General features: G+C 45.1%; 1 protein-coding gene across 1 annotated transcript in view; it reads right to left on the bottom strand.

Annotated features, from left to right (window-relative positions):
* Nucleotides 1-15810, bottom strand: part of TUT1 (terminal uridylyl transferase 1, U6 snRNA-specific) — a 348086-nt gene that overhangs the window by 249574 nt on the left and 82702 nt on the right. The window contains exons 2-3 of the mRNA XM_085626071.1: nucleotides 15012-15202; nucleotides 10657-10866 (exon numbers count right to left, since the gene is read on the bottom strand). Of these exons, the coding sequence (XP_085482197.1) occupies nucleotides 10657-10866; nucleotides 15012-15202 (401 nt within the window). The remainder of the gene's footprint in view (nucleotides 1-10656; nucleotides 10867-15011; nucleotides 15203-15810) is intronic.

Raw genomic sequence — 15810 nt, forward strand, 5'->3', positions numbered from 1 at the left:
TTTGCACGGTTATCCCCCAACGTTTTGCCAGATAACCGCTGCCAACTTTGAGTGTGTGCTGGGACCCTGCTAACCAGGCCCCAACACCGGTGTTCTTTCCTAAAACTGTACCTTTGTACCCACAATTGGCACACCTCCGGGCCTTGTGACCAGAGAGGGCCTCTGAGAGCTGCAGCATGTATTATGCCACCCTCAGAGTGCCCTCACCTTAACACCCCCACCCTGTCAATGCGGACTGGGTGTTTTGGTGCAGACCAAACTAAAGAGTTGCATACCCATCAACACTGGCTGTGGCATGGATAAGACATCCCTCTAGCAGGCCTTACAGCCCTAAAGGCAGGGAGCACCATACCCAGGTGAGGGCATAGCTGCAAGAGCAATATGCCCCTTCAGTGTTTGTGCCATTCACAGACATTGTAAGTGCAGTGAAGCCATTTTGAATGCATGGGCTGGGAGTTTGTCAACACGAACTCCAAAGCTCGATGATGGCTTTATGGAAGTCTGGGAGTTTGGTATGAAACTTCCCAGCACATTAAACCCAGACTGATGCCAGTGTTGCATTTAATGAAAAATGCACACAGAGGGCATCTTAGAGATGCCCCCTGAAAAAACGACCAACCCTGGTATGGTGCCTGACTGGCTCACAGCCATCTGCCACCACCAGACAGGTTTGGGGACCCCTGGGTAGAGAGCCTCCGCTCTCTGGGTCTGGAAACAAAGCACATCCTGGACAGAGGAGTCATGCCTCCTCCCCCAGGACTGGCAGGGTCCTAGAATATGGAGCTTCAAAGGTCTGCCTCATTGCTCAGCTACTCCCAGCCTTTTGCTGCTATCAGCAACACACTCCCGCCGGTTCTGGCCACAAATTTGGGCGCAAGAACCGGCTGGAAAACCTAGCCAGGAAAGGAGGTGTGCCACCTTTGCCAAACCCAGCCCTCAGGTGGGTGAGGCGGAGTGAAGGCCACCTCTCAGTCCTCGCCATCTTGGAGCTGGGGGGACCCCTCCAATAAGGAAGAGGTGTATTCCCCCTCCCCCTGGAGGGTGGCATACTAGGGAGTGTAAACACCCCAGGAAAGGGACCCATTGGTCCCAACCTACATGGCCCTAAATCTAATATTTAGGGGCACCCCTGAACCTTGCCTCTTCAGATTCAACGTGACAAGAAGAAGGACTGAAGAGCTGTGCTGCAGAAGAGAAGGACAACAAGAACTGCTTTGGCCCCAGCCCTACTAGCCTCTCTTCTGTTCTGACCCCCTGCAAGCTGAACCTGCCGTGTCCTGCAGCCAGCAGCCTCCAAGATCCCCGGGGACCTGCCCTGCCTTCCTAAAGAACTCTGATCTCCTGTGGTCACCGGATTTCTCCAACACCAATCCAAGCCAGGACTCAAGATCCAGCTGGATCCGCGAGTCCTCACCACTCTGCACTCGACTCCCACTTCCCTAGTCTGAGTGGCCCAACACCCCAGCAAGGTCCTCTGGTGATCATGACCTGTGATCTATCATTGGATGACCTCCACCCACCTTCTCCTCGATGCCTGCAGCCTCATCCTGAAGGGTCCCCCAACTGAGACGGGAACCGGTGACAACTAGACATGGAAAGACACCCCTGCACCCCCCCGATTCCTGAGGTACCCGACCGACAGTGTCCTGATGTTCAGCAAGTCTTCAACTTTATGCTTCAGTCATTGGTTCCCTTCATCCAGTCTTCAAGGCTCCAGCCTGCAGTCCTTTTCCGCGACCGATATCCTCAATTGAAAGCACCCTGCACCCGGCCGCCCCTGCTGTGGGTGGTGTGGACTTGATGCCAACCTGGGACCCCCTTTGCTCTGACTTTAACCCTAGGAGCTTGGCTTCCAAGACTGAGTGGCCTGCCTGTGAGCAACCCTCAACAAAGGTACCCCCTAGCCCCGGTGGCTAACACTGGAACCCTGAACCCTGCACCCAGCCGCCCTAGTGCCGCTGGTGGTGTCCCTTGAGTGCCAACCTGAACCTTGGGGAATCTTGGTTCTACCCTCCAAAACTCCACCCCAAAACCGTTTACTTTCCTGCAAACTTAACACTTCGTTTTTCTCCATTGGACTGAATGGTGGGTTTTCTAAGTAACTTAGGGCCTTCTCCAGAGTTAACCTGTTTGCCGATGTCCTGTGTTGCTCAAACTGTGTTAGGAGAGTGTTTCATGCTAAACTAGGAAAGTAATCTAAAAGTAATCTACCAGTAATCTGAAGACCTTTTGAACCGTTTTTTCGACTGCAAAAGTAACTTGAATGTTCCTACAAATCCAGTGTTCACTGTATTTCCCAAAGTAACATTGTATGAAGAGTTTAACTTGCCTGCTACTAGGTAAATCTTGGTTCTAGAAAATAAAACAACAAAATTGGTCTGGATTCAGTCTTTGAGTGTGTGACATTTCTTGCCTGAGTGTGTACAAAAAATGCTTAACACTACCCTCCTGATAAGCCTGACTGCTCAACCTCACTACCAAAACCGAGAGTATGGTATTATCTACTTAAGCCTCTGGGGATCCACTGGACTCTGTGGACACTATGCCTTACTTTGGAATAGTATAAACAGAGCCAGCTCCCTAGTGTGATAAATAGATTTTTGTTGGAATTCTGTCATCTGTTCTTCTGGGAAGTCGACGAAAGACATCTTTCAGTCACAGAAGTATCTTGTTGTTTTCACAAGTGATCCCTTACGATTCCAAACTCTATTGCACTTGTTATCACACAAGGAGTTACCTGTGAAGGTTATAAAATATTTTTTGTAAACGCCACTGGAATTATATGAGCACAGAATAATTGTTGTATGGTATGCTAACATCACTAAGTAAATACATGATGACCGTCAGTGGAAACTAAACATGCAATACTAACATGTGTACCAGGTTATAGTTAACCACGTATCACACCCAACACAAAGTACAAGAATTTATTTCCTAGTATTGATGGTAGCTTTCTTGAGCAAACAACCTTCTATAATCCGGAGTGTGAATCACACTTCTGTATCAAATGTGTTTGTAATTCAGTTCAGAAGATCACGTTTCAATTTATAATATAGTGTAAATGCATAGACAGCGAGTAGGATGGAGCATATTTTTTTGCTATCTGTATTTATTTTTAAATACAGGAAAATATAGAAAATTGGCCTTTTTTTCCTGACTCAGCATGTTGTCATTCAAGACCTGCAGGGCAATACCTGTGCAGATTGACAGTGTGGAGAATTTAAAAAGTGAGCCAATCTTCTTAAAAAATGTATGTGCACTTGATTGTATTATAATGTTGATATTATCACATGAGTGTATTATATTATATTTGTCTGTTTATAGTGCTAAAACTTGATAGACAGCAAGCACAAGTACACATTAATCAGTTAAATAAATGTGAAAAAATACAAGGTAAAACTTCCTTAGTTCATGACACACAAAGTAAATATGGATAAATAATACAGGCCAAAGTAAATAAAGGATAAATGCAGGATTAAATGTTCAAAACATAAATATCATAAATCTGGAAGCCCTAACCATAGACAATATCTAAAGTTAGAAGCATAATGTCCAAACTACAGTCATGCTAAAGATCTTTACATTTTAGATATAAACACTCCTACGGTGTACACCAAGCCCATCTGTGCACGTCACGATATAGAGTGTCTCGCTTGTCCTATTCACCAGGTACTGCGAAACTCCACGATAGGATTTATTTATTTATTTATTTTTGCAATTTATTAAGCGCAACGTATGCCCTTAGGCGTCTTGGCGCTGGATTGTGGAGTTGGCTCGGAGTATGGCAAAGTGAGGAAACTACCATCATTCCCGTTGGATCCAGATTGTCAAGTTAGTGCATCTTGACAGCAGTAAGCTCAAGGAACACCAGCTTCAAGATCACTTGCAGTATTTTTAACATCTGCCCCATTTCCTTTCTCTCACTGAAACATTTACAATTCATACAGGCTGCTAAAAAGGGAGAAGAAGGTATTTGGTGCTTCAGTCGAACTATGTGTTACATGCAAGAATAAATAACCAGGAACTTTAAAAACTAAGTAATTGAATATGTTCTGTCTTAAAAACCTATGCCCATGAAACTGACTTGTGCTTACCAAAGCCAGATACCCATGAAACTGACTTGGGCTTACCAAAGCCAGACTGACCAGTCAATACCAGTCAAAACCCTCATATTGACAATGCTTTGTCTCCCAAAATATAATAAAAGGAGATTGAATAGAAAGGCAGAAAGTGGCATTGGGGTGAAATGGTTTAATAGCTAAGGAACCCATGATCACATTCTGGTTTCCCCACACAATAAAAACTGTGGAATCCTGGGCATATCACTAAATCTTTACCGTGCACTTAGTCACAGTGTCACGCAGAAATTAGGGGCATTTAGAGGAGCTCAGTGCACAGCTGGCTACTAAACAAAAAGATCATGCAGGTGAGTAGTGCGAGTGAAGCTCAGATGCTAGGGAAAGGCAGGAGCTAGAATGCATGCATGCTTTATAACTAATTGGAGATGGCACTTCATGTACTTGCCTTCATAAACCCTGCGGGGCAATGATGAAAGGTATTGTGGTGCCACCAGTGCTGTACGTCAGGCCGCAGTAATCTGTGATGGCACGGCTCTCATTCCTCAGGTACCACACCCTTGCACAGACTCTTTATTTCCCCCCCCCCCCTCCCCGCTCAAGATTCTCACATGTGGGACTCCCTCCCCTTGCAAACTGCCATGTTTCTTGGCATTTTGTTGTATCAGATGTGGTCATGGAATACATAGAGATGTTGACGGCAGTGGAGTCAGTTGTGTCATTCTTGCTCACTGAATCAACTGTGGTCTGTTCAGCTAAACACCTTAAATTAACTTGAGGTGGCTCATGTGCTATCCCCTACCAACACTTTGGGAGGAAGGAGGATTTATGTAGACTATTCATAACTTCCCATGGTCAGATATCAGCAAGGTGTCTCTTCATCTCCCTGCTAAGTACCGAGATTCTCTTGTGCAGCAAGAAGTTATCCCTCGCCTGCTGTGAAGCCTGCTAAGTTTAAAACCCGACTTTTGAGGAGAAGGCAAAGCAATGCTCCATTAATTGGTCACTTTTGCTCCAAAATTAAAAATAATGTAACAGTGATTTTTAGTTTGGTTTCTCTTCTCACTCTCCTCTTGTTCACTTCTCCCTTTCCTTCTTCTCTTGCTCCCATTCCTTCTCCCTCTGAGTACAGACACGAGTGCTGCAGTTGCATTCTCAGAGCAGCCGGCAATGTAAATGTTCATAACCCATCTCCCCTTATATAAGTCCCATTAAAACCAGGCAGGACCTGGTGACCTTTTTATATTTTTTTAAGCCCAAGGCGTGCAGACATTTTCAAGGAGTGCCACGAATCACAGCAGGCAAAGACATTGCAAAAAAATCAGTAATTATACAATCTTAATTCAGAAGGTGGTAGGGAAGGCTGAAAACAGTAGGCTAACAACTAAACTGGTAGGTTTGCAGTGCATGTTGCTGATCGAGCTAACATGTTCAAGGCTATCTGGTTAGCGTTTTCTTATCTCCCAGCATATTCTACTGAGATTAGTAGCAAGCACTTCTTGGATTTACCATTTTTTTCCATGCCTGCAAAAAAGTGCATGACAGCCAGGATTTATCCCCACCAGCCTGTAGGAAAAAAGGGAGGCATTTTGGTAGAACCTCTTACTCTGTGAGTGAGATAACTTATAGTCTTATTTGAATAAGACAAGTACGAAGAAGCCATGTCTTCACTCTCTGTCAAAGTCCATTTAGATCACACAAGATAATGCAAAAAAGTGAAGAAACACCATCTGCCTCATCCGCAGGGACTTCTTTTCTCTGACTGACTATATGGCAACCATTGTGTTAGAAATAGGCTTCCTTTTCATGAGAATAGAGAATGTCTGGCTTAAGAGGCTCTCATCTATTATTCATAAAAGCCTCTACTGACTTCAGAACAAAATAAATCATGGCATCATCTTTCAAGGAATGGAAAGGCTGTATTTTAGAGCAGTCTTCTTTGACGATCTATGTCCACGTGGCTGTTGTTGCCAGTCTCTGAGAGTGCTTCCATAGTGGGAAAAGGAGGAATGGACATCCAGCCCCACAAAGCCTAGAGGCATTATATTTAAACCGCTATAGGGGTTTATTCAAAAGAATCTCAAACAGCTGAGAGATACAGTCTCTATTCAGCAGGTTAGGTTGCATAGGAGACTTGTGAGCAATCACCTCCACAAGAACACCTTCATAACAGTTAACTTCATAAATGTATCAAAGCTCCCAGATCGTCACCACCTGCAACTCTTGGAGGAACATGAGACATAAGCTAAGGGGCAGCCTTAGGGAGCCAGGGGTGAGAAGGAAGGCACCAAGGCGCCTGTGCAGAACTGAGTTTACCGTGGAATGATTTGGGTAAATGAGTAATGCAAATCGTACATAGGCATTGGCGCGACGGGTGTCAATATTATAGGCCATTAAGGCAAAGCAATTTATAAATGTGCACTGAAAGAGAAAGTTAAGAGAGCATAGTCAGAATTACTCAACAGTGGTTCCCACTGTCTAGACACAGCAGATGGAATTCAAAAATCCAACTCTTGTGAGTACCAATACTTGTCACAGCTCTCAGGGAGAGGTCCAGAGTAGCCGCTGAAAGACAGTGTCAGGTGGCACCACCACAATCTGAGGATAGGAAGGTGCTGAAGCACCATCACTCCACTCCAAATTGAGCTGTCGCAACCAAGTTGACAGAAGATGTCAACTATCCAAGGATCTGGGGGGAATGACCAATGGAGACCCACAATTTCCTTTTCCCCCACCAAGAACCATTTCTAATGAGTTCTCTGTGGCAACCATGATACAGCAGTGATATACAGGCCTTTTGTCGGAACTAGTATTAATCCAAAAGCAAAACATGGTTGTTAGAAATGGGGTCTCTAGTTTGCAGAGGTTTGCACCCTTTCCAAGTAGGGATCACCAGTAAGTCGGATACACACCCTAAATTAACCTGTCCTCACCCTCCGATAGCTTGGCACCGAGCAGTCAGGCTTAACTTAGGAGGCAATGGGCGAAGTATTTGTGCACCTCTTAAATTACAGTAACTCAATGAAAACATGACAAAAAGACTCCACACAGGTTTAGAAAAATAGAGAATATTCATCTGAGTAAACCAAGACCATAATGACAAAAATCCAAGAAGAGAGATATACATTTTTAATGATTAAATGTACAAACAGTACTTAGAAGTCACTAGCGGTTAAAAGGTTACGAGGGACCAGTGGAAATTAAAAGTTCAAAACGTCCGTAACGGCTACAGGACCCAGACAGGTCCCGCTGAAGAACTACTTGGATGGAGCTTTTGTCGGGGTTGAGAGTCTACTGGGTCGTCATCGAGCCGTGCAAAGTGGGAATCCTGCTCCGTCGCCAAGCTCTGTTAAAGTGAAAGTAATGCCCCTGTTTTCAAGCCGTGCAGAGCATGGATTCTTCATCGTTGAGCAGCCTCTCCGTCGGCGTGGAAGGACAAGGCAGTGGAAATTCTCACGCAGTCGAGGCAATACGTTTTTGCTCAAACCAGCTGCAGAGCCCACTTCTGAGGCCCAGGACTGGAGGGGGCACCACAGGAAAGGGTAGGACTCCAAGATGGCAGAGTCAAGCAGCACCGGCAGTATTGCAGGACGTCTTTTGTGTCCTTGAGACTTCAGAAAACAGGAGGCAAGCCAGGGAGCCCTTGGAGGCACTCTGGGTTCAAGTAAGAGGGGTCCAGTCCTGGTCTTCAGCTGAGCAGAGATCAGCAAGCAGCACCACAGCTCAGCAAAGCAGAGAAGTAGTTCCTCAGAACAGTCAGTCACAGAAAAGTGGCAATCCCCACAGCACAGCAATGTTTACTCAAGCAAAAGTCTTCCCAGGTAAAGTAGTGTACTGATTTGGCAGGGTCAGAGCCCTAGTATTTATAACCAAAAGTGCCTTTGATGTAGGGGGTGACTTCAAAGGAACTCCCTGCAGTGCACAAGTATCCCTTTCGACCCAGCCCTGTCTGCCAGACTATATATGGGGGTTAATCAGCCCTTTGTGTGAGGACAGGACACAGGCTATTCAGATACAAGTGTGAGCCACCTCTCCCCCTTCCTGCCCAGGAAGGCTATCAGAATGCAGATGAGTCCTCTGTCACACCCAGTCCTTCCTGTGTTTGTTGCGGTCTAGAGAGAATGCACAAAGTGTAGCGGTCACCCAGCCCTGATGCGTATTGGAGGCAGGCTGGAGGCATACAGAGCAAAGGTTGGGGAGAGGATGTGGCCTAACGGCTAGAGCAGTTGACTTTGAAGCTGGGGACCCGGGTTGGAGTCTCGGCAACGACGCTCAACATCCTGTGATTCTGGGCAAATTACTTAATCTACCCGTGCCTAACAAAAAATGAATGTGTCCAATTGTAACGAAACTGGTGCTCATGTAAAGGGCTCTGATACCGGATATCTTCAGGTGGAGTTTGCGCTATATAAAACTCTAAAAAGAAAAAGTTTCAAGCAGAGAAATATCCACTTTTTAACCGTGGCATTTCTAAAATGGTAATGTCAAATCCAACTTCACCACTAAAGGGGATTTATTACCACCATTCCAAAGATACGAAACATGATGTAGCTACTTCTTTATGATAAGGAATTACAACTTTAAAAGTATTTTAAGGACTCCCCAAAGCTAGCCTATGAGAGGAGTAGGCCTCACAGCAGTGAAAAAGCGAATTTAGCGGTTTGTCACTACCAGGACATGTAAAACTTAAAATTACATGTCATGCCTTTTAGTAACAAAGCACCCTGCCCTTAGGGCCTTTTTTAGGGGAGACGTCTGTGTAATAAAATGAGAGTTTAAGGCTTGGCAAGGAGTTTTAAATGCCAAGTCGAAGTGTAAGTAAACTGAACATGCAGGTCCTTCAGTGGCAGGTTTGAGACACAATCAATGCTGCAGCCCACTAGTAGCATTTGAAGTACATGCCCTCGGCATATGGCATATGACTATACAAGAGACTTACCAGTACAACAAATATACCAATCAGGTATATACACCAATATCATCATGTTTATGGGAGAAGCACAAGCACTTTGGAACTGGTTAGCAGTGGTAAAGTGCTCAGAGTCCTAAAGCCAAAAAAAGACTTCAGCAAAAAGAGGAGGAGGAAGGCAATAAGTTTAGGGTAACCCAGCAAAAAGTGCCATTTCCAACAATGGTCAAAGCCGCAGTCTCCTGTATGGTAAAAGGATGGTGGCATGGACACTCAATAATAGGAATCTGGGGCCAGTCCTTCAGCACTTGTTATGTGAATTTTAATACAATTCAGTTCCGTAAGAGGATTCACGAACAGTGCTGTACTGAAGCATTGCATTGGTAATGTGAGCAGAGCTTAAGTTAGGCAGATACAGCACATCTGGTACAGACTGTGAAGACAGTGGCCTATGGTAAAAGATATTTTTTTGCTTACTACGAAAATGTCCCCCAACTTCTAATTAAGGCATGCTTTGACTGCCAATACAACAAGTTTTATGAAGTCTTAACTGCTGAAAAATAATAATAAAAAGTGTGCAACCTACTGCTACATCACTAGACACAGCAAGTATATGAAGGGATAGTTTCAGAACAATCAAATCAACGCTATTGGCATTCCTTAAATCCACTGACCTTCGGCATGAAAAGTGTGCTGGGCAGATATATGTCCAATCCCTACTTCGAATACGGATAAAGTATCTGAATAAATGCACTGGTTTTCCTTAGAAATTGCACTTGAGAACCCATTACTGATCCCTGGACATAATTTGCATCCCCTTTATTCACTGTGAGATGTACATAGATGAAAATCGAGCAGCCGGGACCACGGGAGACCGCCATAGGTTCATTGCGGGTCGGCATCTTGACGAAAGTGTGACTACAGATGAGACCCCTCCCGAGCCCCGTACTTCTGCCCAGCATTACACCATAGTGTTTTTTATTCAGTGTTCTTAAGTATACTGACACCTACGCACAGCACCACACACCTTAAGCGCGTGTGTTGGATATCATATTCACGTGGCGTGATTTGTTTGCCACTCACAACCACTCATCTGGTCCTGAAGAAAGCCCCTCCACTCTTTTTTTGTTGGGCTGAAACATGTAGACCTTTACTTGACAACTAGGAGAAAATCCCTCCACTAGTTACCACACTTGTTTTTAAACAATATTCTAGGCCGTCATTAATAAACTTAACAGACAAGGATTCCCAGAGATATTTTTTTAACTCACACTTATCACATAACACACGGCACCCGCTCCGCTGTAATAAAGCGTAGTAGCACAACCGGGGGGCATTCGGCCATCCGGTTGGGACCCCAATGATGAAGCATGACACCAACTAGGTTGGTGTGTGAGGGGTCTTTTAAGAAAACCTAATGGGTCACAGAGACAGCTAACCACAACAGTGAGGTTGTATAAGCTCTTTTTCAGTGGGTTCGTCCACATTGTTTAGCAAAGCTGAAAGTAATCACAAGCTCGGGAATCAAGGTATTTTCAGAAACTTGGAGTATGCAAATTATCAGAAGAACAGCTGCAATTTTACTTTACGTGCTCAATATAGAAGATCATAATAAAGTCATGACCCAAATAACGGGTGTTTTTATAAACTGATGTATAGAATAATACTTACATCCTCACATTGGCAAAGAGCCTCAGAAAGTTTGTCCAGGCTAAGCTCCTGTCTCTTGCGTGCCCCCTGCTTCTTTGGAGGAATATATACAAACTCTTTCCTTTTACGAGGCTTCACTCGCAACTTCTGCCCATCCATGTAGTGATGCTCCTGCGATAACACAGACTGAAGGGTGGCAGAGTCTTGCAGCTCGACTATCGCATAAAGACCCTGAAACAAGAGAAGATGAGAGAAGTGAGATTATGCACAGTAGACAAATAGATACAGCGGACATACGGATGGATACAGGGCAGAGAGAATAGGCATAGATCGGGAATAGTTGTCAAGGGCAAGAGAGGATGGGGAGAACAGACAAACTAGAAACACATCCACAAGAGATAGAGAAAGAAACCATGCACAAAAAACAATGGAGGAAGTCACAAGGAACACTTGAAATAATGACAGAGATATGGGAATGGGTGTGCAACATGTACACAAGAAACAGAAAGCATTGGGGCCAAATGCAAGTCTTTTTTTTGCAGTTGTAAACAAGAAATCTACCAGTTTGTGTCGCAAAATAGGACTACTCTATGTACAAACCTATCACTGACTTGCAAAATAGGGTTTGCGACTTGCTATTAGAAAGAGGCGTGCCAAGGGCATCCCTTCCTAATAGCGAGTCATACTTCAATGTACGATTGTTTTGCAACTGCAATTACGGTTGCAAAACACTCGCAGTTTAGAGCCCATTTTAAAAAGATGGTAAGCCACTCGCAAAGGGGAAGGGGTCCCCAAGGTACCCCTTCCCCTTTGTGACTGGCAGCGAAAATATTTGTTAAGAGCAGGCAGTGGTCCCAGGGACCACTGCCTACTCTTAAAAAAAAAAAAAAAGTGAAACCTACGTTTAATTTTTCCTTTTTTAAATACATCCCGTTGTACTTTAAGGAAAACTGGCAGCCTTAAAAAAAAAACTGCTTTATTTACAAAGCAGTCACAGACGTGGTGGTCTGCTGACCCCAGCAGGCCACCTTTCCTGGGAGTGCTAGCTTTTCCCGATGGGTCACAAAATGTGACCTGCCTCATGAGTATTAATGAGGCAGGCAATTTGCAAACCCATTAGGAATCGCAAACAGTGTAAGTCACTGTTGTAAATACCATTTTGCGAGTCGCAAATTGCGAGTCGCAAAATGATACAATTTGTAACTCGCAAATTGGAAGGGTTGTACATCTGGGCCTGAGAATTGAGAAAATAGGCAAAAAAATTGGAAAGGATTGAAGAGAGCAGGAGTTCTGAAAACCTCAGCAGAGAAGGAAAAGGCAGGCGAAGTAGGACAGACAGTGAAAAAGGAAGACCAGTTTGCGTGGGAGGTGTTTATAAAGTCCACATTTTGCTTTGGAAGGTACCTGAAAGCTTTGTACATGTTGGTTTGAATGTTCTCTGCATGGCTAGTGGAAGCTGTGTTGTCTTGCGCTTGTATATTTTCTAGACATCCCGGTTTGTTTTCTTCCAGTGAATAGGGCAATCAAGCAAACATTAATGTACTTTCCTTTTACTGATGTGAGGCATTAGAGGTGGACCATGATGTTGCCAGGTCACCAACGTTCACCCCTTTTTGAGAGAGCCTCTAATGCCCTCTCGCGCAAAGCTATGGCAGTATGACATTGTTGGAAGCATAATCTATAGTCTGCATACCCCTGTGAGGGAGAGAACAACAAAGTTGACATGCCAGCTAACATTGCCTGGCAGCATAAGTAAGTCACCACTCTAGCAGGCCTCACAGCCGTAAGGCAGGGTGCATTATACTACATGTGAGGGCACATCTGCACGAGCAGATATGTCCATACAATATTGGGCAGAATTTCCCAATATTGTAAGTGCTGGTGAATCCATAAAGAGTACATGGGCTGGGTATTAGACAACTCGAGTTCTGCAGCATCCTGATGGCTTTACTGAATGTAGGAGTATTTGGTACCAAACTACTCCTTTCAATAAATCCACACTGATGCCAGCGTAGGATTTATTGGACCATGTACCAAGAGGGCACCTCAGAGATGCCCCTTAATCCCTACCAACCCTGGTGGTGTCTCTGATCGTCTGTAGGCAGCCTGCCACCACCAGATATGTTTCCGGACCCCTGGGAAGAGAGCCCCTGCTCTCTGGGACCAGGAACAATGCATATCATGGGCAGAGGTGTCATGCCTCCTCCCCCAGGATGGGCCAGTGTTCGAAGAGGGGAAGCTTCAAAGGCTTGCCACCTTTGTAATGCGACCCCCAGCCTCTGCTGTTAGCAGCAGGTGGCAGCCCCTGGTTTCCTGGTATACACCTCCACCTTGAGTGGGAAAACTGACAGGAAAATTAAAAAACATAGGAGGTGTGCCCACATCTGCCCACTCCACCCCTAAGGGGGGGGGGGGGGGGGGGAACGAGATGAAGCACACTTTCAGTCCCCGGTATCTTGAGGATGGGGCGCCCCATCCTATCAGGGCTTGTGCCCCCTCAGGAGGGTGGCATAATAGAGGGTATAGTCACCTCAGGTAAGGTACCCATTGGCCCTACCTGCTACTACCCTAATACACCTCCCAAATGTAGTATTTAGGTGGCTTCCCCAGACCTGGCCCTCAGAAGAAAGAAGACACCTTTGTAGCTGAAGCCAGAAGACAACAACTGACTTGGCCCCAGCCCTACCGGCCTGTCTCCTGCTCCGTCGAACCTGCGACCTGTCTTGCCATCGCAAGCTCCAAAACAACTGGGAGGACTGTGGCCTTCAATAAAGAATCCAATCTTCCGAGTACAGCGGACCTGTCCTGAAGAACCCAAATGCAAAGACTCAAAATCAAGGTGGATCCACGACCCCAGCCCACTCTGCACCCGACGCCCACGGCCTGAGTCTGAGTGGCTCACTTCTGCAGTAAAGTATCCCTGACGATCCTGACCTTGTGTCCAGCGTTGGCTGACTTCTCCTGCTCTCCACGACGGCGCCTACAGTGTGCATCCAGAGGCTCTCCCCAACTGCGACCGCCTCCGGTAAGAAGATTCCGACATCCAAAGGCACCCCTGCACCGGAAGCCTCTGGCCCTTGGTGAGCTAAACCGACGGTACCCCTAGGACCCCCTACATCCCAACTTACCTACACTGTCGTTGGTCATCCTCCTGCAACTTGTGCCACCACGTCTGCAGTCTCTTTACCGTCAGGAAAATACTAATTGAAAAGCAATGGGCACCCGACGTCGAATTTGCATCCTGCACCCGGCTGCCCCTGTGCGCTGGTGGTGTATGCTTGGTGCTGCATTGTGGCCTCCTGTGCTTAACCGAACCCCCAAAGTTTGGCCCCTCCAACCGATTTACTACCTACAAGCAGTGTGGCTCCAGGCACCCCCTGTCTCTATTGGAAAGCATTGGGTCGAACTCAGATTTTGACCTCTGCACCTGGCCGCCTCTGTGCCACAGGTGGTGCAGTTTTGCTACTTACCTGACCCCTGGCCCTTGCTGACGTATGGCTTCAAGACTGAAATTGTAAGTTCGATACTCACCTGCTTAACCGCAATATTGTTTTTCCTATAGGATAACATCGGACAAAGTGAAAAAGTTTCCAAGTGTAAATTTTTGAAAGTGAAAATTATTTCTAATTTTAAAAAATACTGCCTTTATTATGAAGACCTGGGTCTTAAAGTACAAACACAGTCAAATTTTATAAAATTGATCTGGATCTCATTCTTTAGTCGTGTGTTCATTATTGATTATGTGTGAGCAATAAATGTCTTAGAATCCTTGGTGTTAGGCCTAAGGCTGCTCGCCCACCCTACCACTAATAGGAAACTTTAGGTTTTGCATTGAGCTGTGTACACTTTTGAGGAACCTCTGGACTCTGTGCACGGTATTACCACCTAGTGGCAATATTATATACAGAGCCAGCTTCCTACAATAACCTTCTAATATGGTAACATCAGATATGGAAATCAAATTACAGAGTTGAGACATATCAGGATTTTCTTGTTTATTCTTGCCCACCAGGGAGTATTAAAGGAGGTCCTTCTAAATGTATTTATGTGACAAACAGAGAACACAGCTCCAATATACAAGTGTTATTCAAACTCCTAAAAACAGAGCTTAGGGCAGATAAGGTGCACTAACAGCTAAAGAAAAGAGTAGACAATACCATACTATTATGAAGAGGCATCACCAGCCCTTTTTCAATTTAGGACAATAGGGAAAATTGAAAAGAAACATCCATGCTTCTGCAGGTCAAGTAGGGTCAATCATAAAAGGGTACTTAATGCATTCTATAATACCATGATGTAGATGCTAACAGACAGCTCACTTGGAAAGATGGTAAAATGCAACCACAACAGAAACACTGCACTGTTTCCCTGTGTACCTTTTCTTTATCCATCACAATGCTGGCAACAGGACCAAAGCCCAGAAAATGGTCCATGATTTCTTGCTCAGATGTGTCTTTTCGGAAACCACTGACAAAAACGCTCTTTTCCTCTTGGCTTCTTCGCCGCTCCCGAACCTCCACCAGCTTCCTGTGCTTCTTCCCCTTTACATGATCCTCAAGGCTGGGACCTGAAAGACAAAATGTGAAACTTACTAGCAATGAAGTCCACCAAGCTCTTTCCTTATGTAGCAGCAATAAAATGCTTGTAAGACAGAGAACAGAACAGGCAAACGCAGGGAAGGGAAAGGAAGCAATATGGGAGTGGACAATACAGATAATGGTAGAAAACACACTGAAGGAGGATGAGAAACGTTGACATGCAGAAGCAAAGGGGTGTAGTGGAAGGAATGGAAGATAGGCCAGGAAATTGTAAATTGCACAGTAGATACAGATGTTAAGAACGAGAAAAGATGCAGGCAACAGAGAGGACAAACAGAATCACAAAGAATGCAGGGAACAGGAGTCATCGTTATGGGTGAACCTCAGAGTGATGTAATAGTCCTTTGATATGATTCTAGAGCAGAATGCAGAAATTACAGAGTAATGACCGGCTGCTAAAGAGAAGTGACATGGCAGTCTGTAATTAAGACACTAAAGTGAAGTTGATATCTGTATTCAGGTTGTTTTTGTTAAGTCCCAGTCAGCTAACAGATTACTGCTGGAAAAGAGACATAATATGGTCTGTTGTCCCTTCAGGAGCCCAATACCCGCCACTAATATCAATTCAAAAACCAGC

The sequence above is a fragment of the Triturus cristatus genome, chromosome 9, assembly GCF_964204655.1.
Source record: "Triturus cristatus chromosome 9, aTriCri1.1, whole genome shotgun sequence".
In the NCBI taxonomy this organism is placed as follows: domain Eukaryota; kingdom Metazoa; phylum Chordata; class Amphibia; order Caudata; family Salamandridae; genus Triturus; species Triturus cristatus.